The 22,729-nt window shown below is 39.4% G+C and overlaps 1 protein-coding gene across 2 annotated transcripts in view; it reads right to left on the reverse strand.

Annotated features, from left to right (window-relative positions):
* ACSL1 (acyl-CoA synthetase long-chain family member 1) overlaps window positions 1-19,585 on the reverse strand; it is a 31,128-nt gene extending 11,543 nt beyond the window's left edge. The window contains exons 1-11 of one of the 2 annotated variants that reach the window (XM_010002453.1): window positions 19,565-19,585; window positions 19,048-19,242; window positions 12,825-12,939; window positions 12,365-12,429; window positions 10,985-11,086; window positions 7,086-7,185; window positions 6,747-6,925; window positions 3,105-3,137; window positions 2,371-2,422; window positions 1,499-1,572; window positions 741-818 (exon numbers count right to left, since the gene is read on the reverse strand). In XM_010002453.1, coding sequence (XP_010000755.1) covers window positions 741-818; window positions 1,499-1,572; window positions 2,371-2,422; window positions 3,105-3,137; window positions 6,747-6,925; window positions 7,086-7,185; window positions 10,985-11,086; window positions 12,365-12,429; window positions 12,825-12,939; window positions 19,048-19,242 — 993 coding nt within the window. In that variant the 5' untranslated portion in view covers window positions 19,565-19,585. Of the gene's footprint in view, window positions 1-740; window positions 819-1,498; window positions 1,573-2,370; window positions 2,423-3,104; window positions 3,138-6,746; window positions 6,926-7,085; window positions 7,186-10,984; window positions 11,087-12,364; window positions 12,430-12,824; window positions 12,940-19,047; window positions 19,243-19,564 lie in introns of those variants that run through there. The other variant, XM_010002452.1, reaches the window with a different exon arrangement.
* Window positions 19,586-22,729: the final 3,144 nt, after the last annotated feature.

Raw genomic sequence — 22,729 nt, forward strand, 5'->3', positions numbered from 1 at the left:
CCCTACATAAATTGGGATATGACTATCTTCAATATAAATATTTTCAGTCTCACCTAAAGGAAAGGTGTTAGTTCAGCTTCAGTAAGTATGGTAATTAAATACTTGTGCCTCTACTGTATGTAAGAAGTTTGAGAAAATTGCATCCTTTCAATTATGCATACCACCTATTTATGGGCTCAGAGATTCTTATTAAGGCTGCCAGTATTCAGACAACCTGAGACTCCTCATCCTCAAAAACTAAGCCCCAGGTCTTGCTATATATTAAAATAATCTGTGCAAGAGGAGCCATTCTCATTTCCAGGAAGAGAACTCCACTGAAACAAAACCCTCTTCTTATGGAAGTTTCTTGGAAGCAATGGGAAGTTTAACAAACTTAAAATTAGTTTTGTGTAAACAAGCAGGATGCCACACTTTTAAGTTTGCAGATGGCATAGATTTTTAATAGCCCACTGATTATATTAGAGGGAATTTCTAGGCAGTGTACATTTGGTAAGGAATTCTCATGTTCTAGCAAACAGGTTTCTTATTAGAGCTAGGGTTAATGTTTATATTTCAACATGGAAACCAATTGTCTCATCCTCACAGGATATTATTTATGGGGTATTTTTTTCCTTCATGCTCTCAGACACGTGCAATAGTCAAAAAGGAATAGCATGTATCACTGGGATTTAGGAGACAAGCATTCTGTAAGAAGAACAAGCTTCTCAGTTTTAAGATCAATACAACAAACAGATACTCACCTCAACAATTCTCTCAAACATGTGAGCCAATGGCAGGAATGATATCAGAACATCATCAGAACAAGGCATAAATGTTTTCTGAAAGTGAGTAAAATTAAGTTTAATTCTCATAGATATTCTATTTTGCCTAAGTTAAACAGACATTGTAGAAATGTTAATCTTTTAGAGTTGAGTACTGTGACCATATTATTACAACTAATCATTCATATGATTATGAATAGAAACAAAATCTGAAAGAAACCACAAAGTTCCTTTGGGAGGGAGGAGAAACTAAGAGCGTTAAAGTAGTACACTTTGGGGGCTTAAAAAATACAGACTTTCATCTTTGATCAGAAAGTTTTCTATCCTGTTTACTCTAATGATGACATCAAAAGTACCCTACATGATCTAAGTGCGAGATCAGTTGCTTAATTTAAAAACAGTTAGGAAAAAAAAGTTAGCATCTACACAAACCCTCTGATAAAGAGCTTACACTAATGACAAACACTGTGACCCTGCAGCAGAATGTAATTTAGATCCACATCAAGATCTTTGTAGCATTTTGCTTGGATGAAGCCAAAATGTACATGCATCAGGTTCTTGACCCTGAATGAAGAAACTGGCAAACAGACTTCTGACCTAGCAGAGTGCTGTCAAGTTACATTTGCACTTGAATCCTACTAAAAGTTAAGACCAAACTTAATGAGATTTCAATGTTGGCTTCACTCCTGAGATTCTTCCCTTCATGCAAATCCACAATGTTAACTTTTGTGGTTTACCTCTGCAGTTTTCACAAAAGCTGAAGCATTGCTGACTATGTTTTGATGAGTGATCATAGCTCCTTTGGGGTTTCCTAAGGAAGAAGCACATCAGGATGCAACAGTGAAATTTTTTGATCCTTAAAGTTACCAAGCAGTGGTAAAACTAATCCAACAGCATTTAATCAATCAATTCCTTCTTTCTTTAATTGATACACAAATAAATTACTATCAGAGAACTTGCTAACGTGCTTTCAAGAATAGCTGGTAATAATTTAGTAAGTTTGTGTTTAAGTGTTCAAATTCCATAAGGAGAGAAATTGCCATGATTCTCACGTACGCGTACACGTACTCAAAATTCAATACTTCTGCAAAGATGCAGCTATCAAACCCAGACTAACATCTGTTTTCATATCTGCTTTAAAGAAATGTAGCTTGTCATTGTACTCTTCCCTTTTGCTCCCTGTCAGTGTTAGATATTAAGTCACAAGTGTCAAGCACATGACATCTAGACAGTAGTCTCTGTTTTGGTCTTACAGCAAGGTTGTGTAGAGCTAAGGAAAAAGTCTTGCTAATATAGTGCAAAGAAAAAAAAAGACTACTGAAGAATTGAAAGTCTGGAGGCTGATGCAGAGTCCTTTTATAATGGAAACACATTTTTGGACTTGGAAATAAATACTGAATCTGTAACGACTCCAACCCTCATACTGCCACTTTGTATTGATCAATGGGATATATCAAAGGGAGCCTTACCATAAAACTTCCCCAGCTACTACTTGCCAAAAAGATGCAGCAGCAGGGGACAGTCTTGGAAAAAAACAAAAGTAGAAGGGCTTCTGAATTAATTTCATACATACAGGATAATAAATTCTGCATAACATGATGAATTGTACCTGTTGTTCCACTGGTGAAACAGATGACTGCTAGATCTTCTGGCTTTGGAGGCTATGAAAGTAAAGAAAGTATTAGTATGGTTAAGATGCCAAGGAAAAATACTTTCTTGGACAAAATCATAAAACCATTAAGGTTGGAAGCGATCTTAAAGATCACCAATTTCCAAGCCCCCTGCCATGAGCAGGGAACCCTACCACTAGACCAGGTTGCACAAAACCTCATCCAACCCGGCCTTAAAAACCTCCAGGGATGGGGCATCAACAATCTCCCTGGGCAACCCATTCCAGTTCATCACCCCTGCAGTGAAGAATTTCTTCCTAATATCTAACCTAAATCTCCCCTCTCTCAGTTTAAAACCATTTCTCTTTGTCCTATCACTATCTTCTCTGGTGAAAAGCCCCTACCCAGCTTTCCTGTAGGCCCCTTCAGGTACTGGAAGGCTGCTATAAGGTCTCCCCAGAGTCTTCTCTTCTCTAGGCTGAACAGCCCCAATTCTCTTAGCCTATCTACTAGCACAGTAGAGGTGCTCCAGGCCTTTGATCACCTTGGTAGCCCTTCTCTGGACCCTCTCCAACAGAATTATTGTGCTGAGGGCACCAGAGCTGTATGCCGTACAAAATATTGAAATATTAATGTTACTTTTGAGCTATGAGAGACAGGGAGCTTAACTAGTTTGATCTACAGAACACTATCAATCTTTAGATTAAGTCATTTGAACTAATTTCATACTTACCATAGGCTTTTGCCTGTGTGCTCTTCCCAGCTCCTACAGAAAGGAGAGAAGAGAGACAGTTTGGACACAAGCACACAACCTTTTTTCTTTTAAGTTTATCAAAAACATTACCAAACACCATTATATCCCATTATTTAGACTGCCTAGTAAGGCATTTAAGTTTTGAAAAGGTAACAAAGTCTTTAAAGGATGTTTTAAAGATATCTAGAATAACTACCATGTTCTACAAGTACAGAAGTGATAACTAATCTAGAATTCCTGTGGTGCGTTTTTTTCCAGTTAGTAAACCAGAAGTCACTCACTAGAGAGCCTCAAGGTTAAGCAGTGTCATTGTTGTCCCAAACAACACTATGACAAGCCTCAGCTGGCAATCAATCCTATGTGTCATGCAGAAGACACATGGCACTGACAACCATTGGACAGATGAAACAAGACTTCTCAGTAAGCACCTCACATCAACATCACTGCACATGAGAAGAAACACTGAATTTCCCCATGAACGGTCATTGTTGGTTTGTACTGCTTTTACACAAGGGACTGAAGAGCACAAGATTCTCTTCTCTAGAACCTCTTCCCCTTCCCTCTCCCCTCCTTATTCAGGCCTGACCATTAATGATGGCATAATTCTTTAGGTAGACAGGAATGGATACCAAGAAGATCCTTTTATCTAAGGATATCATCACAGAACTACAGAATCAGAGCCAACTCCGATAGTCCCCAATGAAGGGATCTCTAGAGATCATCCAGTCCAACCTTCCTGCCAAAGCAGGATTGCCTAGAGCACATTACACAGGATTGCATCCAGATGGATTTTTATTATCTCTAGAGAAGACTCCTTTGTCAATCTCACAGTAAAGAAGTTTTCCCTCAGTGGTGATTAAGAGGAAATATTTGAAAGCTGATGTTGAGTATCTATAAGCTTTAAAGATTCAAATAAAGAAACAATACTATCTTAAGGACTTACACAAATTAAAATACGCCTTTTGTTAAGTATAGCTTTGGAAGCATCCTTTGTGGGGAGACACATCAACTTCACTATTGCCTTTACATTCCAAGTACACAGCAATAGCACTAGGCATTCTTTTACTAGCTCTTGACTTTCTTTAGTACAATGTACCTCTTACATTACCCAAAAGAGGTTTAAGAAGAGAAAAAAACATGTCCAGAAACACAGCTAACATTCCCATACCTGTGAGTCTGCCCTTTGGAAACAGTGCTTTTATGCAAGAATTTGCCATTATGATAACACAACTGACTACTCAAAACAACAAAACAACAGCATCTGCCTTTCAAATACCATCAGAAGCTCAATACTTCCCTACAGTCTGTTTTGAGTAAGATTCAATATTGACTGAATGTACAGCTAAGACCCCCACACGCACTTTTGATCTCCTAGAACATGTTTGCTCAACTCCAACACTTGCCTCTATTGAAGAATCATTTATTCACAGCTAGTCAGGTCTGAGTACCCACAGCATACATACAAATATTAGGCAAGAGATACCAAGCTTATGGCATCAGGGAGATACACAGGGGAACTGGTCTCAACCTGTAACACACAGCTGAGCAATAAATTGAAGCTAGAAATCCAAAAAACAAGTAAAAATAGTAATTCTGTTCTAATCTAAGCTCCTAAGTATTTTGGAGTTGTCCTCAGGAAACACTGAAATCCTTTACCTCTTAAAAAAAAAGTGACAAAAACTTAATCCTGTTCACTGAAACACTATTACAAATATTTTCATCAACGACATGGATGAGGGAATGGAGTGTACCCTCAGCAGGTTTGCTGACAACACTGAACTGGGAGGTATAGCTGACACACGAGAAGGCTGTGCTGCCATACAGTGAGACCTGAACAGGCTGGAGAGTTGGGCAGGGAGAGCCTTGATGAAATTCAACAAGGGCAAGTGTAGAATCTTGCATCTGGGGAAGGACAACCCCATGTACCAGTACAGGTCGGGGGCTGACCTGCTGGAGAGCAGTGTAGGAGAAAGGGACCTGGGGGTCCTGGTGGACAGGAGGATGACCATGAGCCAGCAATGTGCCCTTGTAGCCAAGAAAGCCAATGGCATCCTGGGGTGCATTAGAAAGGGTGTGGTTAGTAGGTCAAGGGAGGCTCTCCTCCCCCTCTATTCTGCCTTGGTGAGGCTGCATCTGGAATACTGTGTCCAGTTCTGGGCCCCTCAGTTCCAGAAGGACAGGGAACTGCTTGAAAGAGTCCAGTGCAGAGCCACAAAGATGGCAAAGGGAGTGGAACATGTCCCTTATGAGGAAAGGCTGAGGGAGCTGGGTGTCTTTGGGTTGGAGGAGACTAAGGGGTAACCTCATCAATGTTTACAAATACATTAAGGGTGAGTGTCAAGAGGACAGAGCCAGGCTTTTTTCAGTGATGTCCAGTGACAGGACAAGGGGTAATGGGTGCAAACTGGAACACAGGAGGTTCCATGTAAACATCAGAAAAAACTTATTTCCTGTGAGAGTGACAGAGCACTGGAACAGGCTGCCCAGAGAGGTCATGGAATCATTCAAAACCCACCTGAACACATTCCTGTGTGATGTGCTCTAGGTGATCCTGCTCTGGCAGGGGGGTTGGACTAGATGATCCTTTGAGGTCTCTTCCAAACCCTAAGATTCTGTGATTCTGTGATATTAAGTTAGCCTGACTTCTGAAATTTAGACAAGAGGCTCTTGGAGCACCTATTACTGCATTAATCTAAGCATCCATAAAGAGTTGTTTTAATCAAAAGCTACAGAGTACTACTGGAAGTCACTAATTCAGCATCTAAACTTCTAACTAAAAGATAATTCACACCCAGTTTTGCTTCTCTGTTGCTAAATATTTTTGCCTCATTTCAACCTAGCAGTCTTACTTAGGGTCGTTGGCTACAATACTGTTAATCATCTTAAAAAAAATACTTGTCTTTTAAATCTTTACCAGAAGGTGGCCCTGTTAACATAGTAATTAAAACTGCTGCAAAAACAAGTTCAGTGAAATGAAGTATTTCACACCAGTTACTGACACCTGCACAAAGACAAGCACACTTATTTGGAGATACTCAGTCCTAGGGAGCCAAGCCTTCACCAGAACTCCAGCTGGAACTGGGCTAAACCTGGTTTCATAATTTCACTGTGAAGATGCACTTCACAAAATTTGATCCTGGGACAGACTTCTCCAAATAACGAGCGAGGTTATGAAATAAGCTTGCATAAGAGATCTATGCAGACAAAATATTTCGTAGATTCAGCATACAGGGGAAGAAACCATTTTTCACAAGAACAAAACCCACACAGGCTCTTTCTGAAATAAGTATTTCTGAAGTATTAGTCACAGTATCCAATTATAATGCTACTGCTTCACATGGGCAGGCCTTAACACTCAGATCTGACATTCAGCCTGGACTATGCTAACAAGCTTTCGTTCCATCATCTTGGCATAAGTACTTTTACATTTTGAGCATTGTTAAATACTATTAGCAAGTTGGTTTTCCTTCAGTCCTGGTGTGAACTTTAATCCAGGAGATAAGTATTCTGGAACTAATCACCACATTTTGTTGACAGTCCTAAAATCTGTTCAACAGACACTGTCTTCTTCCTCCACAAGTAAATGGGATTAAAACAGTAAAGTAGGTTAAACGTGCTTACCTCTAATTCTCTCATGCTGAAAACTTCTACCCCACACTTTTTGCCACGTTCCACAAGATCTGTGCCAAAAGACTCCATGATAACAATAGTGTTGAGTATTGGTGTCTCCCCTTTTTCCACACTGGTCAGCAGAAGTTTGGCCTTGTCAGGTTTGTCACAGAAAACCAACGACAAGTCAGCTATGAGAGAGAACAACATTATGAGAAATTGAGTTTAGATTAGATCATACATACTTCAGGACCATTGTAAGAGAAGACTCTTCTGAGGGATGCTGCAGTTCTGCCCTCAGTCAGCTCTACCATCATACATTCAGTTGCTGAACCACTGAAAGTATCCTACCTTTGTTCACAATGTAAGCAATTGCTTCAGTTCCCAAGGTATCATAGAGGGGCACCACCACCATGGAGTATGCATAGCATCCTTGTTCAATGATAACCCACTGCACAGAAAGGAGATATACCAGTCACTGTGTTTGCTTATCATAACATACTTCCAAGATAGATTCATACTTGGATTCTAACATGGAAGCTAACAGGACAGAGCTCATTTGGACATGTCTTTCTGAAAAAAAAAAGTGGCAGTTTGTATAATTTGTTTATTTTTAAGACCTAATATGTTTTACCTGTGGAAGAAGGAAAAAAAAATAGAGAATAAGGAGCTATGGATAAGAATCCAATCCAATAAAATTCAACTCTGACCTTAAAAGTAATTTTAAGTACTTCTGAAGACCAGTTAATGTTAACTGTCTCATTAGTTTACCTATTAACAAAAGGAGACTGAGTACAATAATTTTTTCTTGGTTTTAGGTTATCAAGGTAGCCAGGCCTTCAATATTTTATATTACCACGGCATAAGAATGAGTTAAAGACTTGCTTGTGTCTTGAAACACATTAAACAGATATACATTATATATACATGATACATTAAATATATATACATACAGTATTCCTACCTCTACACTATCTACCAGTATTTGATGGCAAGACATGCAACATATGTAGTTAAACATATGTCTTTCAGATATCCAGCCCCACAAAGTTTTTCACCATTTTTCAAGACTAACCATTCTTCTTTAAAGGAATCTCAACTGAAGACTCCTATAAAAAAATGCAGTTACATCCCTGCAAGCTGCAATAAGGAGGATTTGCCTGCTAATGAGAGCAGTACTCAGTAAACACAATGAACATTGCACCTTTATTGTTTGTAATACAAACTGACAATACTTTACAACAAATCTAATTTCATCCCAAGTACCACCAGGTAAAACAGTAATGAAATTCTTTTTCTGGATAGTAGCTATTTGGTATAGCTTGTAAATAATGAGCTACACCAAAATAGAGGTTAGCATGCAACTCCTGAAATGGGAGCCTCTGGACTACTGAAGAGGCCAGTGGAACTGGAACATTTCAATGTTTCCCATCAAAGAAGAGTGATAAAAATTTTCATACATGGTACCTTTAATCAGTTCCAGCTACAGGAATAAAACATGTACCTTTAAAAGTTATCAAAACTTACAATTAAACATGGATTGCATTAACAAGGATGCTTGTCTCCCTTCCCCACCCCAAAACTTTGCCACACTTTCCTGTGTTTTTGCAGGACACTAGCCAGTTACCTCACCCCCATATGAGGACAAGTTTAAACATTGAGCTAGCTATTGCATTTCATAGTAATACAGAGGTTATATTAACAAAGTTGTTACATCTTGGATTCACAATTTATCACAGGCAAGTTTCCTAAAGTAAGCTCTCTACTGATGAGACAGCCTTAAATGCAGGGAATTTTTCTGAATGCATTTATGCAACAAATTGTACACCTTGTCCAAAAAGACTTCTTATAAAACTAGTACAAGGTCAGCTAACAGGTAACTAGACTTTCATGCAGACATTAGACATACTGGCAAGTCCAAGCAGACAGACCTATATGAGCCATGAATGGGTCTAGTGAATGTCTTCCTAGACAGAATCTGTACATGTAACAGTGGGGTAGCTGTTGAGCAGCTTGAAGTTTAGCAGTTACTTTAATAGGGTGGTGGTCTACTACAGTAGACTTCAGAGGCTGCACAGAGTGATAAAAGCCTCCTGTTGCAGCCTCTAAGAACTCCACCATTGTTCTCAATACAACAACCAGCATCTTTATTTTCTATACTACCATGACATTTTTCTCTCATTTTGCCTTCTAACGTTGAGTATTTAAATACAAGTATCAAATCTCAACACTTGAGCTCTCTCTCAAAGCCCAAGCAAGCAACTAGTACTGAATACAGACAGCAATCTCAGTTTCAGTTTCTCTGACATGGCTCTGATCTTCTAAGAGACACTGTATTTCACTGTCCTGTTTTCTCAATCCAAAACACAACTTCCTTGCTTGCAGAAGATAATGTTTTCCAGTTAGTCAAAGAGAAAGTAATATTTTTTGTTTATATATCCAAGTGGCTTTTTTTTTAGAGAACATTCCACCCAGTAACATGATAGGATTTTCCCCATATGGGGATTTCCCCAACAGTTGTTCCCTGAACTAAGTGTGAATCATTTCACACAAAAAACCTTCACATAATCTCCTGTCCAGATTAGTGATTATGTTGGAGATGTCACAACACCCACTCAGTAGTTTTCAGCAGGGAAAACCCCAAATTTAAAATTGCTGGTTTAAACAAATCTTTCCAGCTCATTCCTGACCCAACTCAGAGCCTGCTAGAACACTGCAACTGAAGCAGATTTTGCCTCTGTGACCCAAGAGCAGACCACTCTACTGTGCTCTCCTTCAGAAAATCTACTGACCCAGTGACAGACTGCACCTAAAAGTCTTCAAAGAAACAGTTCAAACTGGCACAACACCAACATCTGGCTCCCTTTTTACTTCCAGTTCATAATGTTAAAAGCACAGGAGACAGAAGAGTCTGTAACACTGTCATTTAATAGCTTCCTAGTTGGAGACATCACAGCCTTTATTACAGAAATAGAACTGTAGCTGTTAGAAAGGAACAGCAGCCAGAAAATCCAAACAGCAAACTACTGCAGATAAGAGTCCAGAAAAAATGCTGGCTTTTTTTTCTTCATCTGTACAAGACTAAAGTTAGGGGTTTGGATTTTTTTTATGGTGTGGGTCAGAGAAGAGGAAGAGAGTCAAGGTCACTTGTCACACAGTTTGCATTTTAGTGACAGCAGGGAAGGCTCTGTGACGAAGTGAAATCAGAAGAGATCCAACAGCAAGCTGTTGTCCAGCATGACCAAGACACTGATACAACTTCTACCTCTGTCAACACTGTAGATGGCTCTAGATGATGGCCTCCAACTGAGAGTGTTTAATTAAGAGGGACAGCATATTTTTGATAAAACTTACGAACCAGTCCCCTGTCTTAATACAGTTTGGGATTGAACTAGCTTAATGCAGCAAGTACCAGCTCAAGCTATTGAGCACGTAACATAGGTTAGATAAATTCAATCCCATTAAATAGATTAAATAAACAAATCCAGAGAATAAGTATTTATTGAACATGTAATATTTTTAGAAACAGCAATCTAGAACCACTTCTGAGTTAAGATGGTTAGACACTAGCTAACAAATCTAAATATCCCTATAGTTGTCTCAGGTTCTTAACATCATTTTGCTTTGTCAAGTGATCTTTAATTATTTAACTTTCTTTAGTCTTTCTGTCCCTTTATTAAACTTATTTATTTTTAGTTTTTGTTTTCATATACACTTCTCCCTCCCAGAGACTTTGTGCTGAGGTCCTCTGGCAGAGATAAGATAGCTAAAAGTGATTGTACTATTTGTCCAAATATTTAATCCCTAAATGTTTCTTTGGGTTTTGAAAGGTTTCAACACCTGTGGCTTCCCGCCACTTTCAATTACCTTGTACTCTAAAGTCAATTTTTAAGAGACAGCAACTGGTGATTACATTCACCAAATACCACATAAGCTTCCCATTAAACAGTCCTCTTTTATAACCTGGAAACAGAAGACAGTGAGTCAAGTTCTTCTGGATTCCCTGATTCTCTTCCTGCTCTCCAGTCTTCTGCATTCAGCTCTGGGAGCAAAGAACCAATATAAGACACTGACAGTTGTGCCAATTATCAGTTTGCATTTGTGGGTTTGCAGTAGCAGCCTTTAGCCTTTTCCAAATGCTAAATGGACTCTTAGTAGGGAAGCTCAGCACACTGCCAAGAAACAGATACAAGAGCGGGGCACCTCAGTAACAGCTAGACCACCAATACATACACTGTCAATTAAATTACCTCTGGTCTATTTTGTGAAAAGATTCCTATATATTGAGCATGAGATGGTTTGAAGCCTCGGTGAAGTAACGCAGAGCCTACGTACTCAGCTCTGTCTGACACCTGGAAGGGCAAAACAGAGAGAAGACAAAAAAGATTGAGAGCAAGCTCATCACTATAAACTCCGACATTATTGTACTTCTAAGTCCTACAAAAAGGCAAATAATTGGCATGAAGTAGACAGAAATTTCCTAGGCTACTTTAGATGCCCCCTGTGACTTTGATAACCTAAACATGGTACTGCCATTACACTGAACTGATTGTAGATATTACTTGCACTCAATATGCAGCAGAAACTACACTTTGCTTGCAAATTATAAGCACAAGTTTTAGTATTTAAACTCCCATACACAGAAAAGGTTGTTTTGTTGTACTTGTATTAAACCCCAGCAGTGTCCCTGAAATGATTCAGCATTATATTTCTCCCCAATTAGAAGCACTACATACACCATCCTGCTTCATTCATTGCCTATGGGAACAGCTTTACATCCTCCAAGAAACTGGAGAAAAAGCAGGGAAAACACAGCTAGTTCTATAAACAAAGCTTTGGAAAGCAATTTTCTAAATTCTTTCCATACAGCACATGACATGAATCTATGTTAGTCACATTACTCACACAGAAAAGCTTTAATAAAGAGAAGTTGCACATAAGTGTTGTCAAAATCACCTTGAAAAGAGCAAGGTCTGCTACATAAAAGGCTGTTTAACAACTAACAGTATGAAATAGGCAAAATTGCCATTTATGCAAATTCAAAGACAATAACTGACTAAATCAGTAATGAGCTATAAGTGCATAGATGAAGATTTGCAGAAAGATATTTTTAGCAACCATGAAGGATCATGCCACTAGTTAGAAGCATATCCATTAACACCCTATACATCCATCATTCAACACTGAGGAGACAAGTCAAGAACCACAATAACTTTCAACTTTAGATATGACATTCCCTGGTGTAAGCCTCTCAGAAGCAAGCACCTAAAGCACTACTAGCAGCCCAAGTCCCTGAATACTGCTTCAAAGCTGCAGCGTTTCAGAGGCTGTGTCCAAGTTCTAAATAAGTCAGTAATGAGATGCTAAAAGCTGCCAAAGTAACCCGAACCAATTCTAAAGGAAAACTGTTAATAAACCAAGTGCAGGAGATAGTCTCCTCCCCCTTGCACATACCCAAGGCTGATCCTTTAAAATGCTCTAATAGGAACTAGAATAATTCTGCAATATTCTACCACTTTTTAAAAACATCTATAAATAATTAAGATTTGCTGTATCGCATTACTGGATGTTGTATCAATGGTCTCAGCAAGCAACCGCAGGTCTAGCACTAAGTTAGAGAGATTACTTACCTCTTTATAGGAGATCCACTCATAGGGCTGGTTTGGTTTTCTAACACCTAGACATGGACCATTATCTAAAAATTATAATTAAAAAAAAATCAATCACAATTTAACACCTCTGACTCCTCCATCCTGACACTGCACTAACTACACTCCCAGTCTTAAATATCTAGATTCTTTGCAGATACCTTCAGAAGACAAACCTTTTTTTAAAGGGGGGCAAGAGGTGGAAGCTGAGGAAGGACAGAAGCAACAAGTTTGGTTTAATCAAGGAACAGAACACAGGACTGACCTTACTCATACCACTCTGCTTCACAAGAGCTCATTTAAATTTGCCTTCAAGAAAGCTCCCTTCCAATTCATGTACCATATTGGTAGGTAGACAACTTCTATCAGCAGCTACATTTCAAAAGAGCCCAGACCTTTAGTTCTTGATGCTGTTGAAAAAATTCTTTAATTTTAGACTTACTTGATACTTGCACACCCCTTTGGAAGATATCATAAGCTGTTCTCACATCATCATAGTAGTAGATCAATAGCTCATTGCTGTTAAGAAGAGAGGACCTTCGAGCATGCTCACCACCCTAAGAAAACCAATTAGAAAGGTTAGACACACTTGTTGATTATAAATGAAAAGGAGTTTCCTAGAGGAATAAAAACATCTCATCCATTAAGTTTTGTAATGAGCCTTGGTAAATTCTGCTTGAGAGGACTTCAGTTCTTTTTACCAGCAAGACAGAGATCTGCAAGGTTTCCCAAGACATGCTTTCAAGAGACAGACCACTGTCTACTAAAAACCAGGCAAGCAAAATCTTACTCCAGCTATCTATGATAGCACAGAACAAATGAGAACCATAAAATGCCCTTTGACACTCCTTCCTAGACACAGGGTTTTTCCTAAGAAATGTTTTACTCTATTATTGCAGTATATAGCAAAACTAATTCCATCGAGCTTTCTAAATCACTTCAGTCTCAGAGCTCTCTCTATACAATATAAATGCTGAGATCCTAATCTACTACTCTTAAGATTACAAAACATAATCACACTTCAAACTGTGGTTTCAAAACCTAAATGATTTAAGGGCTGTAAACAGCACGCTAAAACAAATGTTCTCCTGAGTGAAGTACTCTGTACTGGATGAAAACTGAGTCCTTTAATCCAATTTAAAGTTCCATCTAACATAAAAGGTTTCCTCATGATCTAGTTAGAGACAGTCAAGACACTAATACCTTGAGGATTAAAATCACTGTTTTTCAGCAGGTGAGTGTTTACACAGGCTACAGCTGGAAGCCATTACATGAAATCTGTTTTTCCTAGCCTTTGTTAGTGACTGATTAAATAATCTAATTTTTTATCAATTGTGTTTCATAAATTGCTATCATGCAAGTATTACTGGGCCACATTTATCAGTCCTGCTATGATGACAGACACCTACAAGCAAGCTCTTAGCAGGATAAGCCTACCTCGTTAAACAGAGGGTCTTCAATAAACATTGCATAAGATTCTGTCCCTATTAGTGGCTGTAGTCAACTCCTGGCTCTTTCACAAAGTCAAACCCTGGACTAACTAAATCTGTGCCTGAAATGTGCCATCATCCAGAATGTCAAAAACCTATTGATAGCAATCATAGACTTTTCTTGGCCATTGGCTTATTCTCCTGTTTTCAAAGTACCCTGGAAAATCAGAAAATATCTGTTCATGTAAAAGCTAGATAAACACAGGTTTATCTGCAGAAGGTGTCATATTGCCTGTGGCCAAAGACAGGAGCTAGCACATTAAAAGCACATCAGAGAGAAAAGAACATTTTAACATTAAAACAAGTCTAACTTGTTTTAACAGAACACTGTGTAATGCAGTGCATGCCACTCCTGCAAGAGTAAGCAGAAACATACAGTGTGAACATGACCCAGAAAAAGCTAATGACTGGCTTATCTCTAAAAGTTTGTAACATTACAAATTCAAGAACATACTTGCACTCAAATCAACATCTACTCTACAAGAAATAAACAGATCACTAACACACATCTCCACCTGGACTGAAAAGTAAGACCACTTGATTTATTGTGCTGGTTTCACAGACATTGGATAACCAAGGGCATTTTCCCAGCTTCACCACATCTAGAGCTAACCTGAGGAAGATCACATGACACAGTTTGTAACCACAGTCATAGGTAATGTCAACAAGTGCAATGCATCAGTACCATGCTTGATGTGCTACAACTCCTGCATCAGGTGAAATATCCTAAGCTATTCCTTGGCAGCAGTCAGGAATTATGCTTTATCCTCATCTGAGCTACTACTGTTTTGTTGACATGCCCTATTATTACTCAGCACCACAAAAGAAGTTATTGCAGGGCCTGAGGCACTAACCAATTCTGAGAATGAGACTTAAAGAGACAGCACACTGTCTCTTACACGACTGACTGCACTGGTTTTATTTTTTTTCAGAAGGACAAGCAAACTAAAGCAGACTACTATGAAAAAGATCCCATCAGTCCTCATGATTTTTCAGTGAAGGGAAACATAACCAACTTATGGTTCTGCTAATTTTGCTCTTTTTCCCCAAAGTAAAGTGGAATTAACTGAATTTTTATATAAACACATCTAGATATGCTAAAGATCATTTAGATCTTCCCTTATGCCAGTTTAAGCTAATGCTCAAATATTGCAAATGCAATATTATGGTACTTCTTTACACTTTGCTTGAAAATACTAGTTCTTTTTACTCTAGGAGCCTGTCCAAAGGTTCCTTATCCAGAATAATTTGTGCAATATCAGGGAAAGTCCTGTTTCCAGCAAACTTCTTGAAAATTAACTGGTCATTACAAACACTAAATACCTGAATCCCAGGACTGGAATGTTTGGCTGATTTCACACAAGTCACCTAACAAATCTGTCCGGTGCAAAGTAAGCACTCAAAAGGGTTGTCAGTTTTACCAAAGTGTTCTTAAGGAGCTAGGCAATAAAACCTTATTAATGCAAGAAAGGCCTCTGGTTACTCATGTAAGACAGCCTTTTCAGCAGCTCAAGGAGTTGCAGGAAATTGACCCATTACACAGCAAGTGCTGGACATTAAAACCTTGGCATCAGTTCAGAACAGCAGCAGCTGAAGGAAACATTTTATTCTAGAACACAGGCATATATTATTCTATCAATGCCTATTTGGGTCACATAAGATAGCTGCTTTTGTTCAAGTCACAGGTCTGCTTCTCATTGACACACACTGCTCAGGATTAGCAGTAATATCAAAACACACTGTTGGCTCCACCATGCCTCTGAAGCAAGAGATACAATTCCCGTTTTGCTGAGAGGGAAAGTACACCAGCAAGTGGTACTTAGGTCACCAACATCCATATTCTGAGCAGCAAGAAGTATAAACAATAGTTTTCAAAGCAGCCATATAATTTTAAGCATGCTAATTCCTAGGTAAAGAGCTAAAACTGATCACTTAGTAGAGAGAAAAAGCACACTTAACTGTTTATTTAAAGACAAGGCAAGCTAAAGTCCTAGTAACTTATCAGGAAAAGACAACTGGGTTTAAAAGTTGTCATGAGTTGTCATGAGTTGAACATCTCTCCATATTTGAATGTCTTTTCTTAAGGGAAGGAAAACGCCAGAGTCACAAATCCACACTCTTACTAGTAGAAAATACTGACACCCTACTGCTCATTTATATGCTATCCTTTCATATGCTTTAGCAGAACTTGAGCCAAACAGAAGTATTCAGGCTTTTAAAGCAAAATTTAATATTTGACAGCCATACACCTACACTCAAATCAACAGCCAAAGTTGTTCAGCTATCAGTCACCACTGGTAAAAGCAGTCTACAAGTAGATAGATCTAGGTGTGCCTATAATTACAAACATTAAGGGTACACAAGCTTTGCAAGACAAAAGACTAATGTCCTATTTTCCACCATTACTGTAGCACTCAAATTCCTAATATAGTGCATGATTGAGTATAGCATGAGTCTCAGCAAAGCAGAATCATACTAGTCAGGCTTTATGTAGTATTACTCCTCACTAATCTTGTCTCCTTTCCCACACAGAGGGGATTCAAGTGGATCCTAAAAGATTTTCACCTGCAGCTCTGAGAAATTCCTCTGAAGAGAGATCAGGTTGGGAGCTCTGAAGGCAAGTGGGTTGGTTTCTTTTCAGTAAAACATAATTGTAGCATGCATACTTTAAAGACTGTACTCCACACTTTTGATTGTGACATCTACTGTAGAAGATTTGATCTGTAACTCTTTGTACCAATATTCAACTAAACATTAAATCTCTATATTCTCTCAGTAATGGTTAAAATGGGTCAGTGAGTGCAGGCCTACCAAATTAAAGCTTTTCAGATAGGGGAAGTGATCTGTAACAGCAGTAAATAGGATCTTTCCCCTCCCATATGAAGTTATGAAGACTTATTATCAGAACATGTGAAAACCCCATTCCAGTCACCAACTTCATTTAACTTGTGAGAGGCCAAGGAAATAAGTCAGAAGAATTAAGCATTAAGCAGCTTATTTATAGTTCAAAATTATTACCATTAACCAACAGGTATATTAGATATTAAAACATTGGAGAAGAGAAACATCTTCTGCCATGTCTGCTTTGGAGTGCATAGCTTACTGCTTAAGACTTTTTAATATTGTATTGCTTAGCTAGAAAAAAGTTTTAAGACTTCATTGGAGAGTAGTATTTGATAATTTTCTTCTGTTCAAGTGACAATCTATCTTAATGCACGTGTAGAAAATGGAGTAAATGAAGTAAAATTCTAAGCAAAATGTAGTGACAAACTGAATCCCAAGCACTGTATCACACTCTTGTTATACAGTACCAATTCCAACAGACACTTAAAACTTGCTTCAAAACACATGCTTATTTGACTACAGTTTGGTACAGTTTTCAACCTAACATTAAGTGTTGTATCTGAATTGTCAATAAACAAAACTTGATAGATCTTGGTCATTTCAACATATTCTCCAGGTGTGAGCTCCTTTATCACCAAGATATGCTAACATGCTCAGCTGCTTTTCATTCAGGATTTACTACTGTTCAGTCTCCCTATTAATACGCATTTTCAGAAGAGGCAATGAAAAATAATGTTGTTATACCTATCTTGCTCTGATGTTAATTAGCACAATGTGGATCAATGATGCATCAAGTAGTTCAATGAAGTCTCATACTACCAATTATTTCATTCACAGAACCCAACAGTGCCAACAATTTAGCTTGAAAAGGTAAAGACAGTGAACTGAGATTGCTGTCAAGGGTCTCAAGCAGACAAGCATTTGGCCAAGTAAGAGCCACTGTTTTACCATTTTTCAATGCAACACCCCCCCCCAAAATGTGCTGAAGTCTGCACTGCCTAGTGAGGCCCTCCACAGCTGGAAAGCTTTCACTGCTAGTTTATTCCAGCCACCAAAATGTGCTGCTCTGCAAGCCTGTTTCACCCACTGTCATTCTTCCATTTCAATACAATGGAAAAATCACAAAGAAAGTGCCTGATTTGAGTCATTTCATGGAATTTTACCCACTGTAAATTTCAAACTGCTGTGCCACATTTGTTTACATCAGTTTGTAGTCACATCTACTCTTAAGCACAAGGTAAAGATAAGTTAATTGCACTTGATACTGGACAACTAGATGCAGTCTATCTATATAGAAGAATGTGTTGTAAAAGGGGATTTCAGCTGCAAGTATTTTTATAAATAAAGAGACTATAGTGGTAGTTTCTGGCTATCAAGAGTAATGTAGGACTGTAAGGCTGTCAGTTTCTTGCTTTTTTTAGAGTATCTCCCTTGAAGATCATGACTTTTTAAAGCTGTCTTCTTTCAAAGAAGGAAACACTTTGTCTACCTTAAAGAAAGAGGCACTCTTGAAAAAATGAAATTATAAAAATCTTGATTCTGTGAACATGGAAATTGATATAGCTGCTGCTCAGGAAACCTTAGCCATGTAATCAGTCGTCTATATTTGCTTCTAAGCAACAATTCCTCCCAGTCAGACCGTTTCCATATTTAACTTCACTATTAAAAAACAACCACTTAACAGCAACTCGGTCTGCCTCTAAAAAGCGTAAAACAAAAGCTAGGATAGCATATCCAGAGTTTAGCAGGTAGTTACCTTAATTTCAGCTTACTTTATGGCTGGGATCTTTTGGCAAGACTAATGTATCTTTCCACAGTTCATTTCAGGACAATTAGTACCCTATTCATGCTTGAAACCCAATACAAAGGCTCATCTGTCAGCTATTATAAACTAAATATTATAACAGAAAAGTATTACCCTCACCAGCATACATACTGCAACCTCAAGATCCAATTGAGCAGGCCATCAACTAAATACATATCCAGGAACTGAAAACTATACTGTGCCAATTCTAGCATTAACAAGTTTTCTTCTACCAGTCAGATCAGAAGCTCAGTTTTCTCAGCTGTCTTTTACTCCCATGTTAGTTACCAGCATGATGATTTCAACAGTCAATTTGGTTTTCAAATTCAGGAAGCTGAAGAACTGATTTCCAGCCATATTAAAAAAAACAAACAACAAATACAAAGAACCCAAAAAAAAACCATGCCCTGAAATGTATTCCCCACACACTACAAGCTCAGAAACACTCATATGAGTGTTTGGTCTCTCTGTGCTGCCATTAAGCTTCAAAACTGTGTGAGCATCAGAATCCATTAAGTTTCACTTACCTCTACTTCCACGGATTGCATTGCTAGATCACATGGTGGTTTTAGTGCCTTCGGCCTTGTCGCATACCAGTAGGTGGTGAGAGCTGCGAAAGCACCGAAGCCCATCAGCGTGTTTGTCGGAAGGGTGCGCACGTACTGCCTGACATCCCCAAGTTCTGGCATTCGTAGGTATCTAAACAACTCATGCGCTTGCATGGCAGTTCAGTGGGGCTGTCCTGACGCTGGAATCTGTTAACATGAAATAAAGTTACACACAAAGATTTTAAATCCCCTCTCAATTCACTGCTGTTGTAGGAGAGCAGGGTATGCTTTGTCCTGGGAGCTTCCCACTATCAAAATTATTTGATCTGCCACTGTCTAGGCAGGCAATACCTTTAGACTCCTGTGCTACAATTAAGCAAGCTACTATTGGTTCACACTCTAGAAAAACAGGTGGGGTTGACAGGAGGCAATTTCTGCAGAGATTTTATGCTGCTTTTAAAAGCCAGTGCATTTTAGCAAACTTTTTAATTTATTTTTTCTGAAGAACTGCAATTAAAAATTGCTATTTACTTCTAGAGTACCTGCACTATAAGACTGCTTAAATGTCAAATAGGGAAGTCAGGAGTATAAGATGTTAACTTTCCTGCATTAACCTAACAGAGAGCATCCTAATCCTATAGGAGTATAGCAGGAGCAGGACTTTTCATCTCTTTAAATCCATCAAATCAGCACTCTCCTTCTACTCTCCCTTCAGTTGCGCATAGAAAGCTTATTACAGGAAGCTGCCTTTGCAGCTGATATCCTCCCATAGCCTCTCTATGCTAGCAAGCTTCCTATTTCCCCCAGCAGCATGCCAGCATGGTGCTGCCTGTCCTGCGGCAGACTAAAGCAACATCTGAAGAGGCCCAAGGCAGCAGCACACAGCAACATAATCAAGCACAGGAAGCACATTTGATTGGTCACGTTCACGCAGAAGGAAGAGCCGAAAGAGGCTGTTCCCTGCCAGCCCTCGCTGACATGGATATTCCACAGCAAGAACCAGCTGTGGAAAAAAAAAAAAAAGAGGGGGATTGCTGTCAGCTCAACTGGTGCTCTCCTCTACAGCCAAGGTCTCCTGGGACGTTCGTCACATGCCAGACCCACCAGTTGCTGCCCACTAGGTGAGAGGTAAGCAGCAGGCAGCTGGCCTGCCCGGGGCCAATGGCAGCCTGCACCCAGCCACCCCACCGCTGCTGCAGGGCCCCTGCCTGCCCAGCGTGCCTGCCCTGCCTGCAGCCCTCACGGGTGCCTGCCACCCCCTCTGCCTCCTGCCGCCCCAGGGAGGGCAGGCAACTGTCCCGGTCAGGTGGGGGGCAAGGCAGCACTTTCCTGCGGTAAGCTCTACCTGCTTGAAGAGCACAGACCTATGTTCTCAGGTAGTTTAGCTCCAGCCATTATCTGTGTCTAATAAAATTAAACAAAGGACAAAAGAGTGTCAAAATGTGTGATTAAACACACTGTGTAACAACATAGCACTGCAGAATGGCAGTATAGGAGATTCCTAAATCCAAACCAGCAGAATTATATTCTCCTTAGTTTTTAAAACCAACCATTACAGGTTAAGATTTCATATTTCTACAGGAAAACCTCTGGTTTCCAGTCTGCCCTTGAAATCTTTACTGCTGCAATAATTTATTCAACCAGGCAACAGAAGAGTTGTCTAGTTCACTGAACGTCTAACCAGTATTTGGACAAGGATTTGCTACAGACAGCAAAAAAGCCATAAAAATAGTTCAAAGGCCCATGGTGTCACAATGTTAGCAGAAGGGCAGGCTGAAGTAAGGTCATGGATGGGGGCAGTGTCAGGGTGGAATCAAGTTCCATCTCTGGAAGGGTCCCAGACCCATGGAGCACTTCCTAGCTTGCTGGCACTACCCTTGTTTTCCACCACTTTTCTTTGCTTTCATGGCATCACCTCAGGGTACAGGGCTGCACCACCCAGACATTCAGCACAGGGCCACTACAGAAATACCTTTTGGTTATTTGCACTGCAATACACAGCAAAGTATGCTCAAAATCCACAACACACCAGACTGCAGTAGTGGAAGATAGAGAAGAAATGTCAAGGAAACTCTTCACCTTCCCTCGGCATAAATAAAATAATCAATCACTGACTTAATAGGTAGGATTCCCATGCTGTTGCTTTTTATGCATCAAATTACGCTCATTAGCATTGAAGGCATTAAAACTATCTCCTAAGTTTTAGTATCAGAGATTAATGGTAGAAATAAAAGTCACTCCAAATGGGAAGGCTCCCTGGCTTACAAGTTAATTTTGGGTATATCATAGACACAATGTTATGAAACTAGAAAGAGGGGGCTATGATGTATCTAAGAGCTATGACCAAGCTTATTAGCTCTTTTCTCACAAGAAGCCTCACAATAAGCACCTTTGACTCAGCATTAGTCATGTTATATCCACACACGCTATACGATTCACAAATGCAATGTAATTAGAGAGTTACACCTTCAAAAGGCAGTGGTGCCATTATAGCTAACATGAACTGAAGTAAACATGATCATTTTTCATTCACATAAGAGTCCCATTGTAGTCACAGAGCTACTATGATTTCAGGCTAGGTGAAAAGAGATGCACATCGCTACTTTCTATTTCCTTGTGCAGCTGTTTGTAGAGCAGCCTGTAACACAAAACCTTTCTTGAGCAGTTACTCTGCAAGTTACCAGTTACGCAATGATACATTTTACTGCTTTGGTTTATACTGAGGATGACTTTATTACTCCTTCTGCCTCATCAGCACAAAAAACCCCGAGGTTAGGACAGAGTTTTCTGCAAGACTACACAATTCCTAGCTTTAACACTACCTGTTAAGTCCTACCAGCTCTTGTTTTCTGTATTTAAAAGAAAAGATGCAACAGAGTGTTACTATATTCACACTGTCAACATATGCATCCAAATATGCCCCATCAAGAAAGGGGGCTTTAATGCCTCCTAACCTTCTTTGACCCATCTCAGTATTTACTTGGCTTATGCTTCAGTCACATCAGACATCCAGAGGCTTGACTGTGACCAGGGAGAGCAGTTCAGAGCCTTTAGATTGAGATACAATCAATGATCTTCCCAGTGGAGCTAGGACCTGGCTTTCAGTCCTTTTACTTAAAGAAGGACTCAGCTAAGTCTGTTCACTCAAGACAAGTGAAAAAATCATGCCCTCTTCACAAACTCAGGTCCTGCAATTACTTCTCATCCACACAGAACCTGGATCACCAAAAACAGACCCAGATACTCAGCTTCAGTGCAAGACAGGACAAATTATTGGAAGCCACAGCTGAAGATCCAAAGATGATGATCCAGGATAAGAGAAGTACCAGCCTGTGATACTCAGCTTGCTACATGAAGCAAAAACCTTGGAGCAGAATGGACAATATTTGAGGTCAAAAGCACTTTTTCCTCAATACAAACAAACCAAGATTTAGTGGTTGCAAGTGTAGAACCAATAATACAAAGATGTGGAAAAGTGGTTTTCACAACAGGGCAAAACATCTGTAGAAATAACTGCCTGTCCTGGCTGCCTCATCTGAAATGGCAGTTCCCAAAATCCAGCCCACAAAAGTATCCCTCTGAACACATCCTATCAGTTTGGTTAAGGAGCTCAGACAAAGCCAGCTCTCTCTGCTCACACACACACCCCAGCACCCAAGAC

Source organism: Chaetura pelagica, unplaced genomic scaffold (assembly GCF_000747805.2).
Source record: "Chaetura pelagica isolate M959 unplaced genomic scaffold, ChaPel_1.0 scaffold67, whole genome shotgun sequence".
Classification (NCBI taxonomy): domain Eukaryota; kingdom Metazoa; phylum Chordata; class Aves; order Apodiformes; family Apodidae; genus Chaetura; species Chaetura pelagica.